At 41.5% G+C, this 18639-nt stretch overlaps 2 protein-coding genes across 20 annotated transcripts in view; one reads left to right on the top strand and one right to left on the bottom strand.

Annotated features, from left to right (window-relative positions):
- LOC110974538 (U4/U6 small nuclear ribonucleoprotein Prp3-like) overlaps nucleotides 1-18639 on the top strand; it is a 104713-nt gene that overhangs the window by 3299 nt on the left and 82775 nt on the right. The window contains exons 2-15 of one of the 12 annotated variants that reach the window (XR_015426088.1): nucleotides 2447-2565; nucleotides 3431-3595; nucleotides 3993-4246; nucleotides 5107-5197; nucleotides 5674-5865; nucleotides 6167-6268; nucleotides 6797-6962; nucleotides 7393-7536; nucleotides 8129-8228; nucleotides 9409-9641; nucleotides 10018-10098; nucleotides 11152-11424; nucleotides 13184-13278; nucleotides 14613-15665. Coding sequence is in view for 1 of the 12 variants with exons in the window: in XM_087139568.1 (XP_086995694.1) it covers nucleotides 2447-2565; nucleotides 3431-3595; nucleotides 3993-4246; nucleotides 5107-5197; nucleotides 5674-5865; nucleotides 6167-6268; nucleotides 6797-6962; nucleotides 7393-7536; nucleotides 8129-8228; nucleotides 9409-9641; nucleotides 10018-10098; nucleotides 11152-11366 (1862 nt within the window). In the remaining 11 variants the exon portion in view is untranslated. Of the gene's footprint in view, nucleotides 1-2446; nucleotides 2566-3430; nucleotides 3596-3992; nucleotides 4247-5106; nucleotides 5198-5673; nucleotides 5866-6166; nucleotides 6269-6796; nucleotides 6963-7392; nucleotides 7537-8128; nucleotides 8229-9408; nucleotides 9642-10017; nucleotides 10099-11151; nucleotides 15666-18639 lie in introns of those variants that run through there. The other 11 variants (XR_015426082.1, XR_015426087.1, XR_015426085.1 and 8 more) reach the window with 11 other exon arrangements.
- Nucleotides 15440-18639, bottom strand: part of LOC110974542 (protein KTI12 homolog) — an 87203-nt gene continuing 84003 nt past the window's right edge. For 7 of the 8 annotated variants that reach the window (XM_022226271.2, XM_022226268.2, XM_022226269.2 and 4 more), the window contains 3 exons: nucleotides 17951-18013; nucleotides 17709-17777; nucleotides 15440-16824 (listed from right to left, as the gene is read on the bottom strand). In XM_022226271.2, the coding sequence (XP_022081963.2) occupies nucleotides 16681-16824; nucleotides 17709-17777; nucleotides 17951-18013 (276 nt within the window). In that variant the 3' untranslated portion in view covers nucleotides 15440-16680. The remainder of the gene's footprint in view (nucleotides 16825-17708; nucleotides 17778-17950; nucleotides 18014-18639) is intronic. The other variant, XM_087139571.1, reaches the window with a different exon arrangement.

The following is an 18639-nucleotide window of genomic DNA, read 5'->3' as shown; positions in this document are numbered from 1 at the left end:
TGATTCAGCCCATACAGACGTGTTTTTGTCCCTTTTTGGAGGCAAACCTGAGCTAGAAGTAGCAAGATAACTGTACATGTGGATGTTTCTTGGCAAGCTGGGTCGATGGCATAAATATGTGAAGATTTGAGGTGATTTTATTTGATATAAGAAGAGATGTAAAGCGGAACAAAATTACACTCCTGCTCACTCCAAGGGCGCCGTCAATCAAGTGAGGAGATGTATTTCATTTTGAGCAAGTGTCATCTGGAGAATAGGGAAAAGTCAGTTTTGCAAAAATGGACAGGACAGAAATCTGCTAAAAATGACCAAGTTCAGCTCATTAATGTGCACATATTCTGTATCTAGGAAGGTAAACAACAGAAAGTCTTGAAATTTTTACCAGAGGGCCACATGATTACCTCTAAGAACTAAGTGAAAAATAAAATGAAAAAAATTTTAAAATAAAATACAAATATGGCAAAAATATGCAAATTAGGCAATAATTAGGAATCAATTGAAACCTATTCAATCAAATTTTCCCTTGACAGCAAACTGGAATAACCTATAGTTCTTAAAAAGGGTGGAAGGAGGATCTCAGAGCATAAGACCGAGTATTTTTGTCACCAGTCTCTCGTTTTTACCCAACGATTATCGCTCTGTTCATGCCTTTTTTTTTCACATTGCACATGCATTGAGCCGACTAATAGCAAAGCTTGGTCCACATCTTGGTTCCACCATTTTCAGTGGCAGGGGATAGTATCTTGTTTTTATCACGCGACTGTCCTTGCATGCATGCTGTGACCTGTAAGCTGGTACCATCAGCCTGACGCAGGGGCAGTGTGATAAACCCAAACAGCATGAACGTTGTGATCGTTGTCGGGTAAAAGCAAGAGATTGGTGACTAAAAATCTCATTTTTTTCAAAACGTGGATCATCCACTTTGCAAGTTCGATGAAAAAACCCATAGCAATTGGCTCAAAGTCAAATGAAGGACATGTACATGTATAACGGAGTAGTGATTTTGAGTTCTTGGAGTAATGCTGGACGTGTTCTGTCAGGTGTTATTTAGCACCTGTAAACTACCCCCTGAACTGTTGGGCCCATTGGGAGCTCTGCAAAATCACCTAAGCTAACGAGTAATAAAGTGTCGTCTTTTTTGTAATCTTTATGTTTTAAGACCAAGAGCACTGTATATTTTACATAGCGACTGAATTATGATTTCTCCCACTCACAAAACAGCCTTCAGTATTTTGACAGTGGTTACTTGTCAACACAGGTGCTTGAACAGAGCTCCCTCTAATTTAGACAAAAAAGGAGTCTGGAGTTGTCACCGTTGTGACTGCTTTCACATACGGTTTGATTGACCAGACATTCGCCTCCCACTGCTTGGTACATGTACATAAAGGGGTCAGGATCAAATGCAAGTCAGAATTTGTCCTTTGCGAAAATTCACGTATATTGTTTACGGTTTTACAGTGGCAATAAATTTCTTCTTAATTTTGACGAAAGCAAATTCCCTGTGATTTTATCTACACATACTGTACATTGTAGTCTGAGGGGTAAGTAGTGAGTAGGGGTGAGTCACGTCGAATAATTCACTGTTTGAATATTTGACCTTCGATCGAATATCAAAATACTCAGATGCACCAACCAGCAGATTGTTGATGAACAAACCATATACAAAATCAGTTGCAATAACACAATTGTACAATATAATCACTTAAATAGCTTTTCACGTCTAGGATTGTCTCCAGCCACAATTTAGCAAGATTTAAGAGACGAACAATGCTTCTTGCCGTGTTGAAAATTTCTATTCCATTTAAATTTTTTAATGAATAATTTACTTTATGGATCATTGTAAGAAATTTTATTCCGTCGTTTTTCATTTGAATCTGCTTTAAACAAGCCTCCGTAGTGTGATTTTCTCATTTAAAACAAAAAGAAAATTCTCCCATTTCATGAATTTTGCATTCAAATATTCAAATTGGAAAATTATGTTTGAATATTCAATAATTGATTGAATATTGGGATATTCAGCACAGCCCTAGTTGTGAGCATCCTTGCATAGTTGCTGAGTTCAGGTCTTCATTTGTTGTGTAAATGGTTTATACTGAAGCATTGGACATAACGTGTATGCTTTTGATGTTGCTAGTCAAGAGCTGGTGGTTTGTTTGCCAGCTGCTGAGCTTCCTCACCTTTGTAAAATCAGAACATTGACATCAAAAACAAGTCCCCCTGGTTTTCTGTCTGATGCCCTACTGTACTGAGAAAGACTATCAGAGAGTCCATTGAGCCTTGAAGGAGAGGGCTGCCTCCTGGGGCAAGCAGCATCCAGTATTTCCTCCTGAATGTTGAGTCTTGACTGGTTGGCACTTCGAACTATTGTTCCCAACCTCCACATCCAAGTATTCATGTGTTTTCAGGATTTCTGTTATTGTTTTTGATGTACGACGTTCCATTTCAGATTTGTTAAAACCGCTCATTGAAGAATCTGCACCCAAGTTTGTGGAGAAGTTGTTTGAAGCCATTGAACGGAGCCAGAGCAGTCGAGATGAGCATAGGGCAAAAAAGCGGTCCCTCAGAGTAAGTAAAGGTGCTTGGAATGCAAAACTGACAACTGTCCTTGGATCAGTGAGTTCTCTCATACACAATAGAAGGTATGCTTATACCTAATGACAGCATCCTTTTTCGTGAGGATGCTCCATATGAGAGCACAGGTTTATGCCTGGTATGTCTTGTCATCATGCGTGCCAGGCGTAAGTCATCAGGCTGCCCCTTCTCACTCCTCTCACGGGTACTTACACACACCGTAGACATGAAAGGAGAAAAATTGAAGTAACAGTAATCTGAGAGGATCCCCACGTGTGTGGTTCTTTCATTTCAAACATTGTCGTGATATCTTGCGTTTCTGAAATTCCAATTTGAAAAAGTTGTTTTTCTACTGATTGGCTGTCGTGTCTTCATAAGTGTGCCTGTACTTGCCAATTACATTGAAACTGTTCCCGTTTTTACACCTCCCAAAATTAAAACAACTTTACCTACTTTTAATTGGAATTTGAATAACATAAAATTAACCCATCTCCCAGGGGTAGGTGTGAAATCATATTGAAATCGGAAGATTTACCCGTTCGGGTTAAAAAAAATTATCAGTCTAGAAACTACCCTGCAGTGAATTTGAGAAGATTAATGGAATTCAGGTTTTAGATTAATTCCAAAAACCAAAAGATCCCCAGCTGTTATTCCTCTACCCATTTTTTTATTTTCAATGACAACTAGCAGTTGAAGTTACAAACAAAAACTTTACCTTTTTGTCGAGTAAAGTAGAGAATTTTAGAGCTCTCTGGAAGGTTCTTGGCAAGAAAGCATTGAGAGTTGAGGGTTTTGAAGATTCTGTCTTGCAGTTTCACTTTGACTTATAATCTTGATATTCAAAATTCTTTCCTTGTAGGATGACGAGGGTATTGACATCAAAGCCAAGAAGTCTAAGTCAAGGTTCGACAGTGGCAATGTTGTTGATGGAGAGCCACCGGCTGCAGAGCAGTGGACTCCCCAGCAAATCAAGGAGATGATGGCCTCTGCAAGAATGCAAATTATGGCCAAGAGAGACCAACTGGTAAGCATCATAGAAACTTGAAGGCCTACATGTAGTTCTGCAGCATTTCAGTGGATTCAGAACTGAAATGCCTGGCAGTAGTTACGTTATCACAGTGTCAAAACTTTGTCCAATCACAAAAAGTGTGCCCAGTGGCAATCTGCATTGTTTGTAACACTGGAGGATTCTTCCTAACAGAAATGGCCATCAAGTCTGAGCAAGAAGGATTTACCATTAGAGACTGCATGTTGCATTGGATTAAAGATTGTTCAGGAAGAATAGAAAGCTACTAAAATATGCAAGACCTGTGTTCTTAGAAGCAGATTTCAAGAAACTGTGGTCACTGAATGGTTTAGTCATAATGTGAATCTGTCTGAAGGAATTTTGAAGACTTCTTTTGATTGCTTCTCCCTACCAGCCAACCAAGCCTCAACCGCAAGCCCCACTCATCACACCTACCCCAACCCCCACCCCTCCTGCCGCCTCCCAGGTGCTCATGAACGAGGCTCTGGATAAGGCCCGACGGGCGGCCGAGATCCAGAGCCGAATCCAGGCTTCCATGGCCACAGCCGGTCTGGGACAGTTGGTCCTACAGCAGGCGCTAGCCGGGGTCAATATGAAGCAAGCTGAGCGAATGCAGGCTGGGGACAGACCACCTGCACCTGTGTCAAAGTAAGCAGCAATTTAATCAATTTGTTAAAAGTATACATGTCCAGCAGTACTGCTTCTCATGACACAAAGAAAGTAGTTACTGCCCTTGTTCATCCGGCTAGGAGATGCGTTTCAGCAGTTGATATCAGGGCATGGCTAGTTTCTGCCATCACTGGTACCCATTTTTAATCCTGGATGGAGAGGTACAAGTAGGGATACAGTGACTTGCACAAGGTCACAGCGTGCAACCGGTGGCTAGATTCAAATCCACAGTGACTTGCGCAAGGTCACAGCGTGCAACCGGTGGCTAGATTCAAATCCACAGTGACTTGCGCAAGGTCACAGCGTGCAACCGGTGGCTAGATTCAAATCCACAGTGACTTGCGCAAGGTCACAGCGTGCAACCGGTGGCTAGATTCAAATCCACAGTGACTTGCGCAAGGTCACAGCGTGCAACCGGTGGCTAGATTCAAATCCACAGTGACTTGCGCAAGGTCACAGCGTGCAACCGGTGGCTAGATTCAAATCCTCAACCCCATTTACATCAGGTCAGCATATCCTGATGCTTTGTAACCGTTTACTCCAATTAATGTGGTCACATTGGTGTAGGATTATCAACTGTCAGATTATAACTAACCAGCAGTTGATGCTGAGGTAAACTTGGGTGCTGTAATTGTTTTAACCAATGTACCCAATCAAGTTTTTTGTTGGATTATCGTTATCATATTACCATTTTTAGAACATCAAGAGCATCAATTAAGTGTTAAAAGCTTTAATTAATTAAAAATTAAGTTTTTGAATGTATCAAATATGAATGTTCTAAAGGGTTCCTTGTTTTAATGAACGTGTAATTGATGCTGTCGATTTCCTCTTTGGAACAGACCCACACCTTTGATTCTGAACGAGAAGGGGGTGACAGTGGATGCTGCCGGCAAAGAAATTACACTGACGCATCGGGTGCCAACGTTAAAGGTAAGTCCATGAAGCCACTCATCAAAAGTGAATTGGAAGCTGTCTTGGGAGGTCGAGACTCAAAAGTAACATTGAGGAAAACCTTAACACTAGTTGCAACCTGATTCGGTGAGAACAATCTCAGGTCGTTTCAAGCGTTCATGTCAGAGGACTGGTTCTGACATTACAGGAATTCCAGTGAGTAACGTGACACAGTGGTGTGATATTTCGTTCGGCAGGATGTGTTTCTATGAGAGTGCTGTTCACACTTTGTTATCAGGAACACTAGCGGATCATGTCTTTCTACAGAGGAGAAATATTGAACAAGTGACTTTCCATCAAAGAAAAACGCCCTCACAAAATGTACTTGTCCACTCTTTCTTACAGCCTGTTAAAAAAACTATTGAAAAAATGTATTGTTTTCATGGAAACTGAAAGGCAAGTGATGCCTTAAGATTTGTTATAACAAAGATTGGTGTTTTGGGGGGGCACACCAGGCCAACATCCGAGCCAAGAGGAGAGAGGAGTTTAAATTGAACCAGGCAGAGAAGCCTCAGGATGCCGTCAGCGAGACTTCACGGTTCTTTGACAACAGTATCTCCCAGGCCCCAGCTCAGCGTAGTCGACGAGGATTCAAGTTCCATGACAAGGGACGCTTTGAGCAGTTAGCCCAGAGGATCAGAGCGAAGGTAAAGCAAAGATAAGACGAGGTCTGTTGTCTAGCAATAGTCATTCCAGCCTGGTGCAGTCAGCAGGCTGCGCACTTTTATGCTGACGTGTTTTTCCTCGGGTCTCGGCAAGGAAGCAACAGAAACAGTGGTAGGTTGGATTAATAGGTTTCTGTTACCAAGAATGAGTTTGCCAAAGTCTCCATATTGGACGTTGCCTTGAAGGAGAGCATTTTAAAAAGCTCAAAACTTCAAGATTCAATTTATTAAACTTGTTTTTTTTGGAGGTACGCTTTATGAGTTTACCGTTTGTTATTACCAGTCCCAGCTGGAAAAACTGCAGAGTGAGATTGCGCAAGCAGCTAAGAAAACCGGGATCTCATCAGCAACAAAACTGGCTCTGATTACACCCAAGAAAGAACTGGTGAGTTGGTTGGCACATCAATGCTTGCTGGAAATTAATCTTAATTAGGTTAGGCTTGCAGTTGCACCATGTACAAGGAAGAATCTCTTTTAAGAGTGTGTGGTTCTGAGAGGAACCGACGGTGAATACTCAATGTTCCGAACAGTATGCTCAGTTCGTCCTCAGGAGAGAAATTAATCATTCTTATGACATGTCCTGTGTTTTGTAACGTGCTAGCACAGACCTAAAAGGTCCGTAGGGCAATCAAACATCTTTTCTTGTAAATACTTGTCAGATTCTAAGATTTGAAAATAAGTGACTAATAAAGCAATCAACAGAACTGGGTTATAATTTCTTTAGGTATTTCAGGTGTATTAAACTCTTTATGTAGTATTGTAACAACTTTGGGCAGTGACTATTGGCAGTTTGCACCGCTGGAATTTTTGTTTTGTAGAGTGAAATCAAATATCTTTGTGATCTTTGTGCTGTTTTGCATTTCTTAATCAAGTATGTCACTGACTTCTCTTGTCTCCCATTGACAAATCACAGAAGGAAGGTGAGATACCAGACACAGAGTGGTGGGATACCTTCATTCTCCCACGCGATTCTTACCGAGATTGCAGACAGCAGGTAGCAGGGAGCAGCAAAGGAGCGTCAGAGAAGTACGTGGGCATCACCAACCTGGTGGAACATCCTATCCAGATGAACCCACCTGGTAAGTCAAGGGGGATATCCCTCTTTGGAATTGCTTCTGCTGTCTTTCTGTTCGACCTTTTCAGGACGTGTTTCTTGGTCAGTTATCTTCAAAAGTGCTGTCAATAGATTTCTAAGATAGAATGGAATGGATCCTGTTGCCTTACCAAGGATGGCTCTTCTTGGGTCGTTGGAACAAGCTGCTTTACCTCAGTTGCCACTTTGCTCAAGTACAGATACAAAAATAGTAAAATAATCTAGTTGGCTTATGTAAAAACTGCTACATGATAGTGACATGTAAGGTGAGCTAGATATGGAAGCTTGTTAGGAAAAGTCTAGCACGAAGCGTGGTTTTTGAATAAAAGGATGTACTATGTGTCGATACCTGACCTTCATCCAATCTCCATCCCTACTCACTCCACCCGCCCACCCCACCCACCATTTCTCTACAGCTGAGATCACCAAGACGGTCAATATGCCCATCTATCTGACCAAGAAGGAGCGAAAGAAGCTGAGGAGGCAGACCAGACGGGAGATCCAGAAGGAGCTACAGGAGAAAGTACGTCTAGGCTTGGAACCCCCGCCGGAGCCCAAAGGTAGGACTCAAAGAGTAGAGGGATGGGGGAAGAAATTGTGGGGGCTCTAACCTTAGCCCCATCAGGTAAATGCCATCGTAGCTGGGATAAAATGTGGTGCAAACCTGTTTCATTCAGTCACGTGTCGGTACAGATTCTTCGGTTAGGATTAGGGAATACCCCAAGAGCTGGAACATTCCTGTGAGATCTTTTGGAAGTTTACAGTGTTCCTAATGAGAGGAGGTTGTTTCCTAGTAAAGCTTGCAAAGGCACTGACCAGTGTTCCCATTTGGTTAAAAAGCAGGGTTCTCAGTTGGAAGAGTGGCTGACTTCAAATGGAATAAGCAATGTGTATGGTTTGAAAGTTCTCTAGGTTCCAACTTTTGAGAAGCTTGCTTAGAAATTTATAGTTAAATCCTCATCAAAGCGGACCAGTAATTCAGGGAATTGGTATTCGCTTTTGCACTTTTGAGGAAGATAAAAGAAGTGCATTCCTCTCCACATTTCTGGCTATCCTGGAGATTGTGCCCATAGAGCTAGGAAAATGGGAAGTTCTTCACTGGACAGAGGAGACTTATGTATCAGTTTCAAACTGTGTGGTTTGTTGCTATAGTGAGAATGGCCAACCTGATGCGTGTCCTTGGCAACGAAGCCGTACAGGATCCAACCAAGGTAGAGGCTCATGTCAGAGCACAGATGGCCAAAAGACAAAGGTAAGAAAACATTTTGGGAGGAAGGGGTTATTACAATAAGGCTTTTATTTTATTATTTCTTTATTTTTTTTGTCAGCTTAGTATGCGCTAAATGAAATCTTATTTGATTAAATTTCTCTGCATAGATATATCAACACGGATACACTCACAGGTTGTACCCGTTGCGGTAGACACATTGTGTCTCCTGTTGATTCAAATGATGAATTTTTGGCAAGTTATCTTGTACAGCGACAATAGGAGACACAGCAATGTTGCTTGACCATTGCTGGCATCCACCATGATGAGGGTGCTTTCATGTCATGCTGTGATTGGTGTATTGGATTTAGAGTTTAAATACCATGTGAAATGGTGAGAGTTACAATGCTGAAGTGTAGCCCAAGCGATGCTTTTCATCCTAAATATCTTATCCCAAAATTCCCTAGTGTGCAGGAAACTAAGAGTTTTATGTGAATATAGTAAGTCTTCATTAATCCTTTGACTTCAAAACTGTAGTATTGATTGCCATTCATAAATACCGTAGACAGTCTGCCCATTTAACAATGTGCAACTTGACTGTGTATTAACATGTGATAATGCCCACTGACAAGGGAGATGCGTTAAATCATGCGCTGGCTCCTGGATACGAGATGCTAGCCCATTCCTATTGGTCAAGTCTGTATGCTACGCGTCATGCAGAACTCGCCACGTGCACGCCAAGTCCATCTAAGGAGATTCTTCTGGACTTCTTGCACAAGGAATATTCCATCAAATTGAAAGGGGTGTTCAGGATAATGAAAGTAAAATTCTTGAACAAAATGCTTTGAAATTTATTGTATATTGATTTCTTTTAACTCCGACGAAAATGGTATTTATGAATGTGGCTGGAGCATTAATCCATCCATTCTCTTGGTCTCTTGCTGGTCTTAACCCCTTCATGACAGGATTATTTTGACCGCGACTGCTGGGCTGTGGTGTGCCCTGAATGGAGGGCTTTGTCCAGCAGCAGGCCCCATTGAACCAGTAGCTGCATGATGAATAGACTGTACATGTGGTATGCACTCATCCTCACACAAAGGTGCTGTAGTAGCAGTCATCCGTCGTGAAGGGGTTAAATGCACGTTTAAGACTGGCCCAAAACACATTGATTCCCTTGTTTGTAACCAGTGAAACTCCTACCCCCTCCAACAATTGCGCCCTATAGAACTCACGAGGAAGCCAACGCAGCTCGTAAGCTGACCGCAGACCAGCGTAAAGAGAAGAAGGTCCGTAAGCTGAAAGAGGACACGTCGTCAGGGATCCATGTCTCAGTCTATTGCATCCGAGACCTCAGTAACCCTGCCAAGCGCTTCAAGATTGAGGCCAACGCCAACCAGCTTCATATGACTGGCATGGCCATATCGCACAAGGATGTTAATGTGGTGGTCGTCGAAGGAGGTTGGACTAGATACATAAAAAAAGTTGAAATGTCTTTTTGTTTGAATTGATGACTACTGTATCAGTGATTTGTTTATATTTACCAGGGGTACCATAGAATGCAAAATTCTTTTTGATATCTAAAATTGAACTTCCAATCTACCCATTTGAAAAAAAGTTATTAAACCGCCTGTTATGAGCACAGAAAGAAGTGTTCGTTTTTCACTGAAATCGGGTTCCAAATTAGCTATCATTATTGCTTGTGACATGCTTTCTGCATCATGCTTGGACCCAGCAATCTGTGATTTGTGGCAGATCCATGAAAGCAGGCCTCATCAATTGTGGGAGTCGGTAATAACGTCAGCAAGGCTCCCTTTTCTGTCTTTTTTTTTACCAGGTCCAAAGCAACAGAGGAAGTTTGAACGTTTGATGATGCATCGGATCAAGTGGGGAGAGGATAAGAAGAGAGGAGATAATGGTAAGAAAGTCTTTTATGAGCCACCTTAGATAGCTTGGAATGTGTCTTCCAGGATGAAACAGTATTTACCATGGCAACGAAATTTCTGTATGTGGAACGTTTCCATTTAAATCAAATGGAGTGATTTTTTGGTTCCTCATTAACCACTTCCTGCCGGGGATTCCGGATCCGGACACGATGCTTTACATGTATGTGTGTGGCCGGGGTCTCCGAACTCGGACAAAGGGAACAGGGCCTTGTAACAAAAGACCGTACTCTGAACAAAAGACCAGGCTGCTGGGCATTACCGGCATTTTTTTCACTCTCAAAAGTGGAGATAATCCAGCCTTGTTTTGAAACAGTATACCACAGTTTGGGGCATTTAGAGGGAGCGGATTACCACCGGGGACAAAAGTGCTCCACCACGGCAGCAATGAGCCACACAGCACCGCTGCATGCTAATCTGGCCCCTATTGAAAAGAGGTCAGCAGCGAACTGAGCCAGGTTCGTGAACAAAAGAAAGTTATATAACACCGCACAATCTGGGCTCTTTTTACAAGGCTGCAGGCCTGGCTGAAATACTCAGGCGTCAATAGATTTTGTCTGTCAGGCCAGAGGGGCCACCAGACAGTCCTTCACGTGGTTGTAAGTGTCCAGTAAATGAAGATAGGAATTTTTAAAGAATTTTGAAAACAGAAAAAAATGATAAACATCCCGGCATCATCAACATTGATAACTGCCCCGGCAGGAAGTGGTTAAGAAACAGATATTGTCATTCAAAAATGTTTGTTTTTTCCACATTCCCTCATCCCTGAGAGTCAATAGAAACTTAAAGCCTTGCCTTAAATGTGTGAATAGATCCCACAAGGTGAATCTTGAGGCCATTGTTTTCTCTGTGAGTTTTAGTCTCCATTTCAAGGAGCCAATTTGGCTCCCTAGCATGATGACAAAAACTCAATAGTATGTGAGTTCCAACTGATTTACATTCTGTAAAATTCTCCAATAGGCTCAACGATAGGCTCTGGAAGCTGTCTTTGCTGGGGTGGGTCAGTTACTTAAAATTTGTTTCCACAGACTCGGATGACTCCGACAACGAATCTGAGTCGAAGGTCAACAAGTGCAGCCAGGTGTGGCAAGGGATGGTCCAGCAGCGCTGCTTCAGCGAGCTGAAATTCAAGCAGTGTCCGACTGAGTCGATGGCCAGGGAGCAGTTTCGCAAGCACGGCGTGGAACACTACTGGGCCTTGGCCCACGGAAAGCGGATCTTGGAGGCGACAGCCAATGCGTAAATCTGGAGAAATAGAATCCTCCTCTCTGATCCTAGTTGAACCCCCCGGCCAGAAAAATGTGCGGTCAAGTTGGATTGCTTCTCGTATTTATTTAAACCATATAGGATCACATCTGTTGAAATGAGTCCATAAGACGATCTTCAGTGAGTTACCAGATTTTAAAAGTTGACGCTGCCTAGGTAAAACTCTTGTACAAGTTGTTTCATGGCTTCTATGCAACTGTGCCTTAAGAAATGGAGATGCACGTTGTTATCACCGTTTCATGCACCAAGATTGTGCACATTCCGTTTAAAATCATTTGCATATTGCAGAAAATATTTCCTTTGCCAAAACAAGGGAGGGGGACTTACCAGCCAAAGAAGTCATTGCATGTATAGAGCTTGTGACTGGTACCCAGCTAAGTTTTGCTTAGCATGTACATTTTCAAGCCAAAGTCTCAGCAACTCTGAGACTCCATAGCTTGATGAGTTTTTGTACGGATGTTGATAGATGGTTTATACATCCTCCAAGGTGATTTGCACTTTAAGTGCAAGGCGTGAGGAACATATTTGTGCTGCTCTGGTTCTTTGTCATGAAGGAGTACGCTTTAGTCTTTGGAATTCCCAGCTAAGAGTATTATAGAGGCATGGCTCCCTATTAAAAGAGTTTTAGCAACTGTTGACTCATTTCACCAGGTGTGGTTTTATATTTGTGTTGTTGAAGTGTACTGATTTACTGTTGTCTCAAAACTCTTATTTTTTTATATTGTGCATTTTACCTCCACAAATGTGGCATACATCCAGACTTTAACCATATGCTGCCGGGGAACCCGGTTTCGGGTACCTTGGGTTTGTATGCATAGCTGGGGTGCCCGAAATCAGACAAAAGAGCTGGTCCGTGTAACAAAAGACTGTACTCGGAACAAAAGACCCACTGCTGGGAATTGCCATCATTTTTCAGCTTGCATTTATCGGAGGTAATCCGTCAGTGTTTTGAAACAGTATACCACTGTTTTCGGCATAGTGCGCCCACGGATTAGCACCACAGACAAAAGTGCGACACAGTAGCGCTGCACACTAATCCAGCCGCGTTTGAAAAGACACCACTGGCATTCATTGGGAACAAAGGAAATTACGTAACACCTCACAATTCTGGGCTCTCTTTACAGAGCGGCAGTCCTGGCTGAAATACTCAGGAGTCAATGGAGGTTGCCTGTCAGCTTAGAGTAGGACCAGACAGTCATTTGTGTGGGTGTAAACGTCCATTAAATGAAATAATGAATTTTTGAAGAATTTTGAAAACGGAAAATCTGAAATGAAAATCGCCCGTACGTAGGCACTGCATTTTTAAAAGCACCCGGCAGCATATGGTTAATGAGCTGTTATGTAGAACCTTGAAGAAATGAAGATAGAATAAGGAATGCAGATAAGTTGATTATTTACACCTTTATGTATTTGCTTCTTTTTTTAAAGTCTTTATTGTATTAATTCTGTATTTTATAGTTTGATTTTGGCCGCATTGTGAGACAACTGTTAGGGCAGATGTCAGGGCTGAAACTTTTCCATTGGCATAAACTGTAGGACCCTTGATGTGAAAAGTTGAAGGTATTGTCTGTAACGAACCTTTTGAGACAGAATTTGTGTTTCAAATTAGTCAAAGCCTTCCATGTCTACTGATTTCATTTCAACCAAAAATCATTAAAAGACAAATTGCTTGAATCTTGGACTGAAATTAATCAGTGGCTCGCTTCTTGAATCAAGCATGATCCTTTTTCCCCAGCAATCCCACAAGAGCACGGTATGCTTTGAGCCTTTTTATGTCTGTGTGGTTCTTTCTAGACACATCTTGATCCAGAACCTCCGTAGTTCTGTTACGGTGCATTCCCAACTTGGACACAACTGTAGAGCAGCACTTTGCCATGCAGCACTTCATGGTAAGCAGCGACAAGCAATTTTAGTTGAAGGTGAGAAGAGTACATTTATTGCTGTAAAAGCGGGGAGTGTTTCAATCCTTACAAATTTCACTTCAGGCCCCAAAAAAACTCCACTTAAAAACAAACGTAGCCACATGTATGTGTGTGATATAATCTTGAATGTCAAAAAGTCAGATCTTAAAATGTCAGAAAAAAGATTTTAGAACATTTCAACCTTTCACTTTCCAGAATAGTCCTATGTTGAGACTTTCCTGATAAAATTTGATACTCTAGCAAGCCATGCCTCTTTTGGTAGAGGTTTGTTGCAAACTCAATGTCTAATTCACATCTTCATTTCATTGCTAAATGTCTTCATGAAACAAAAATGCAGTGCTACAGATGTGGTGAAATGATTAAAATATGGACAAGATAATACTTCCGAACGTGGCAATGACTGTAGCCAGTCGTGTTTTTCTCATATCAAATCCAAAGCAAATGCTCAATAGATATTTATTTCATTAAATTGTATTTCTGAAGGCCATATTTGCGGCATTGATGTAATGGGACTGAATTTGAGCAGTTTAAGATCTAGGGGTGGATCCAGAAGTTCGATTTTTTTTTTTGGGTGAGAGCCCCAAATTTAGAATTTATTAGGCAACTTTTAATGTCCTTTCTGAGGGGCGAGGTTACATTCTGGACTTTTTCACACTTTCGAAACACCCCCAAAAATCGCCACTCTCCCTATTTTTGGTGGGCCTCTTCTTTGGGGTCTAAGATCATGACACCTATGTTCAGGGGGTGTGAGAATTCAGTTTTTTATCTGATTTCAGCTTTTTTTGTTTAGATGTTGACCCTGCTTTTCATCTTTTATTTTACACCTGGTCTGTACAAAAGTATGGGAACTGTTAACATTTCAGATATTTGCTAGCTGTTTTCAGCCTTAATTTTAAGTGTCCACTTCCACCCTTGTATGTTTTCTTGATTAATGGCCTCTTATCTACACTGTGTAGGCTGTCGTGTCAAAGACAGAAAAAATTAAGCGCCATAAACTAAGAGCAAGCAAGCAAAGCAGAAACAATGTCAAGAAATGTGAAAAACACAGCAAGTAAAATTTGCAGGTTTTCTGCATTATGATACAACTCTTTGTTTTGGTCTCGTTTTTGTATGGAACTTGAAGATACTCCTATTCATCCTCACCAAATGTCCTGTTGTTAACAGAAAGATCCCCAGTGGTCTAAACTCCTCAAACCCCCACATCAAGTTGCCTTGCTTGGCTTAGTTTGCGGTACTACTCTCACCAGTTCCTACCAAAACTAGACACGGGTTTCTGTTGTTACTTTGCTACCTGTATATAGATGGATCGTGGTGGTGATGGTACCCCGGTATAGTAAGAATATAATGTGAGGAAGGGCACCATCGCACTTGACTCGCTACTAAAACCAGGTATTTGTATGCAAGTACTGTACATTAGTGGTTGGTTTCATTTTGGGGTAATTGTGTATTTTGCAGTGTTGCATTCAATTCTATTGCAAGTCCATGTAAGTCTATCACAAGTCATTCAGTCTTGAGCCAATTCACAAGCTATTCAACTAAGCTGTGACAAAACAAAAGTTTTTGTTTGTCATTGATCACCGTGTTACTTATGACTGGCCTTATGCAGAGACTTCTGACTGGACTTGTGCGAGGACTCGTAAAAGGACTTGTGATGGGCTCGAATACAAATGTACAGCACTGGTGTTTTGTCTTCTTCATGTTGTATTGTACATTGAATGAAAAACTGGGTTTTAGTTTATCCTTACCATCAAGCTTGGAGTGATCTACCTGTATCAAGAGAATATGATTTTATTTCAAACATTTTAAATGAAATTCTGTGGATGAAATTTCAGCTTAAGTTATTTCTAAGTCCTTGTAACTGTATAACGCCCAAGCACCCTTGTGAAATTCATGGAAGTGCCTATACATGTCACTACTAAAGTTTAGGGAGACACTTCTGTAGACTGAATCTACCACTTCTCAAAAGCCGCTGAATTCATTCTCCTTGTAACTTGAATTGTCCATTGTGTGTCATGTATACTCGCCCGTTTCAATACTCCCCAGTTCAAGTTATGACTCGGTGTAGAATTTTGTGAGGTTAACTGTGGTGATAAAATCCTGGAAGTGTTTAGAGCCGGCAAAGATTAAATAGTTTCATTATTTGCTCTGTTTTTATTCAAGTTCTGCAATGGCATTACTGCCAGCAGGTGGCAACTTAACAAAATCTGGTTTCAAATACCATCAGACAGTTAACTGTCAAACAGTCCCTAATGTTGCAAACCCAAGTTCACGAGATAAAACAGTACAGTTAGCATTTGATCTACAGTCCCTGGTTTTTGAGAAATAAAGACTGTATAACTAAAAAAGAGCACAAATCTTTGCAGTGTTTGTTACTTTATTCTGACTGGTCTGTGGGGTGGCCGCCCAATTTCTAATGGCATGTATGAAATCAAATAACCAGAATTATCATATCTAGAGTTGATGGGGGTTGTAAATCCAATGCAAAAGGGTGCTTTTGAAGACAGGCATGCAACTTGGACTTTGACCAAAAATAAGGAAATTCTTACGTTTACAAGACTTTGTACAGTATTTTTCAACTTTCAATAGCGTGACTGTGCAGTGAAAAACAAGGAAATCAGCTGATCCAAGGAAAACTTGCATGCCCTGTTAAATAGGTTCATACTGAACACCGACTCTAAAAGTGACACATTTTCCACAATGTCAACCTAGTTAGAATTGATTTGATGTTTACTACCATCTCTTCCCTATATTACTTGACACCAGCTATATAAAGTACCCACAACAGCAGTTATGCCAAGTGGAGAAAACAGTGTGATGTTTGACAATCATCCCCTGAAGTGAAATGACTGACACATCCCATATTTTGGTATGGGGGATGCAGCGAGAAAGACGAAACTCCAAAACTGGGAGCACTTTCAGTCGCAGTTTTTCTAGCGGAGGTACAGCCTATTGCACCTGAAGCCAGGGCCCGATGTCATGGCACTGCTCAACAGTTAGCAGAGAAGTTGTGCTGACTATAGTAGAAAGTTTGCTAACTGTAAGCACGATTTCATGACGGTGCTTGTCATGGTTGTGCTTATGAGTGCGTGCGCACAGAGATTTCCATTGTTTTGTCACGATACGTTAAGCAAATTTTTCCTACAAGGATAGCATGCCTTTTACCATGCTTACCGCTTACAGTCTCCACGAAATATACAGAGCCCCTGTTAGCATAAAATTGTGTGCTTAGCAGCGCTGTGAAATTGGGCCTAGGAGTGTTCATCCTATATTTAGATATATACTGTGCAGGTGTTCTTAACAGGGCTTGGAGCAGGCAAGGTTTAAAAACATTCATACAAAAAAATTGATGATGGCAAACATACACAGGTATCATCTGATGCCGTTGTTGAGATATTGTACAAACATGCCATGCAGCTTGGCTACATCCTCCACTGGATGAAGCTTGGTGTAAGTGATGAACTGACGACGGATACGCTGTAGCTCGGCAGCGCTCACACTCCTTGTCAGGTTGATGTGAGAAAACACAGTCAAGGGCTAATCGTCCAAGACACGGTTCAACATCTCAACATTCGGTGTCAAGATGCCTGTAGCGAGTGCCTCTGACAAGGTAGCAACGTGGAGAGACTGAATGATGTTTGGTATTGCCAGAGGGGATATACAGTCAGTTGCAAAAGTTTAAGACCACTTGGAATTTTATTTGTATTTCTGTCACTGGGCCTGTAGTCCATTGTCTCATTGAATGATTAACATATTTTTACAGTGGTGTATCACATCAGTGTAGTGCTATATACCCATTTGAACAAATTTTTTGCAAAGGCAGGTATGACATATTGTCTGCAAGGCAGCATGGACAAGAAAGCCAGGCTAAGTAATCAGAAATAAAGGAGGGCACACTAAATAATAGGCTGTCAACATTTCAAATCATGGACATGTAGTCACATTGCTGTTTAACCAAGATTCTAAGGTTACACATTGAAAATAAACATGAGTTGCCATGATTGACTGGTTTGTTTTTTTTCTTCAGGTTAATGCATTTTTTATGGGTGGTCCTAGCTTTTACAAATGACTGTATTCTTCAGGGTTATTCTGACTATTGTGCAGACGCTACCATGTTGATATCAAACATTTTTGGCCCTTTTGTGAGATTGTCAACCAAGATAATTAGTCGGGAAAAGATAAGACTGTCAACAAGACAAACAGCAATTTATCTAACAGCGACTGTTCCATGGCAACAGTGCACTAGGTGCAATAATGTCCCACGTCTATCATTCTGCTTGACATCAAAGTGCAAGGAGCATCGATGAGAAATCACTTCAATTTTGTCGCATTCAGGAAAACTCAGAAAAAGCGTGCCGTAGGAATAGCGGTTATCGGCAAGGTTTGGATGAAAAGGATATTTTATCTTGTGACCCAGGAATACTGATGATGTCACCAGGAAGGCTTGTCTTCTGAGCTGCAATAAGTGTCTATAATTGGAAAAGAAGTTGAGTTGGTTCTTTTGCAATACATTTATTTTACTATAAATTAGAGCCTTGATAGTTCTAAACACGCGTTCTGATTAGTTTGGATAACAACATCCTCCAATAATAGCCTCATTGTAAATCCCTCGTACATGTATGTGCTTTGAATGGACACTCACTGTGACAATTTCCTGAGTTATCTTGTCCAACTCATGGAGGAAATTGGTTGCAGATAGGGGTTGCTGTACAAAAGAAAAGAACAAATGTTATACAGTCTATCTACATAAAAACCAGATGTGCTCTCCATTTTATCTGTAAAAGAGAGTGAGAGAGAGAGCAGTTCATTAACTGACTTTGCTTTCATTGATATTGATGAAGACATAGGCGGGTTCAAAGTTTTACTCATGAAAATGGCACATCACACTGGTGTGAAAGCTCATCAACCCTGCCACACCCTTCACCACACCCACTCTTTCACTGACATTAAAACAGACAGGTTAGGAGACAGGGCCTGCCAAAGATGGCACATCACACTGGTGTGAAAGCTCATCAACCCTGCCACACCCTTCACCACACCCACTCTTTCACTGATATTAAAACAGACAGGTTAGGAGACAGGGCCTGCCAAAGATGGCACATCACACTGATGCGAGAGCTCATCAACTGTACCCTGCCCTATGGCCACACCCACTCTTTCACTGATACTGAGACGAACAGGTTAGGAGACAGGGCCTTCCAAAGATGGCACATCACACTGGTGTGAGAGCTCATCAACCCTGCCCTGCCTGATGGCCACACCCTTCACCACACCCACTCTTTCATTGATACTAAGATGGACAGATTAGGAGATGGGGCCTGCCAAAGATGG

This window comes from Acanthaster planci, linkage group LG08 (assembly GCF_054643075.1).
Source record: "Acanthaster planci isolate LZ-2023a linkage group LG08, COTS_SCS, whole genome shotgun sequence".
In the NCBI taxonomy this organism is placed as follows: Eukaryota; Metazoa; Echinodermata; class Asteroidea; order Valvatida; family Acanthasteridae; genus Acanthaster; species Acanthaster planci.
Note: the sequence above shows the minus strand (reverse complement) of the source record. Positions and strands in the feature narration are given on the sequence as shown.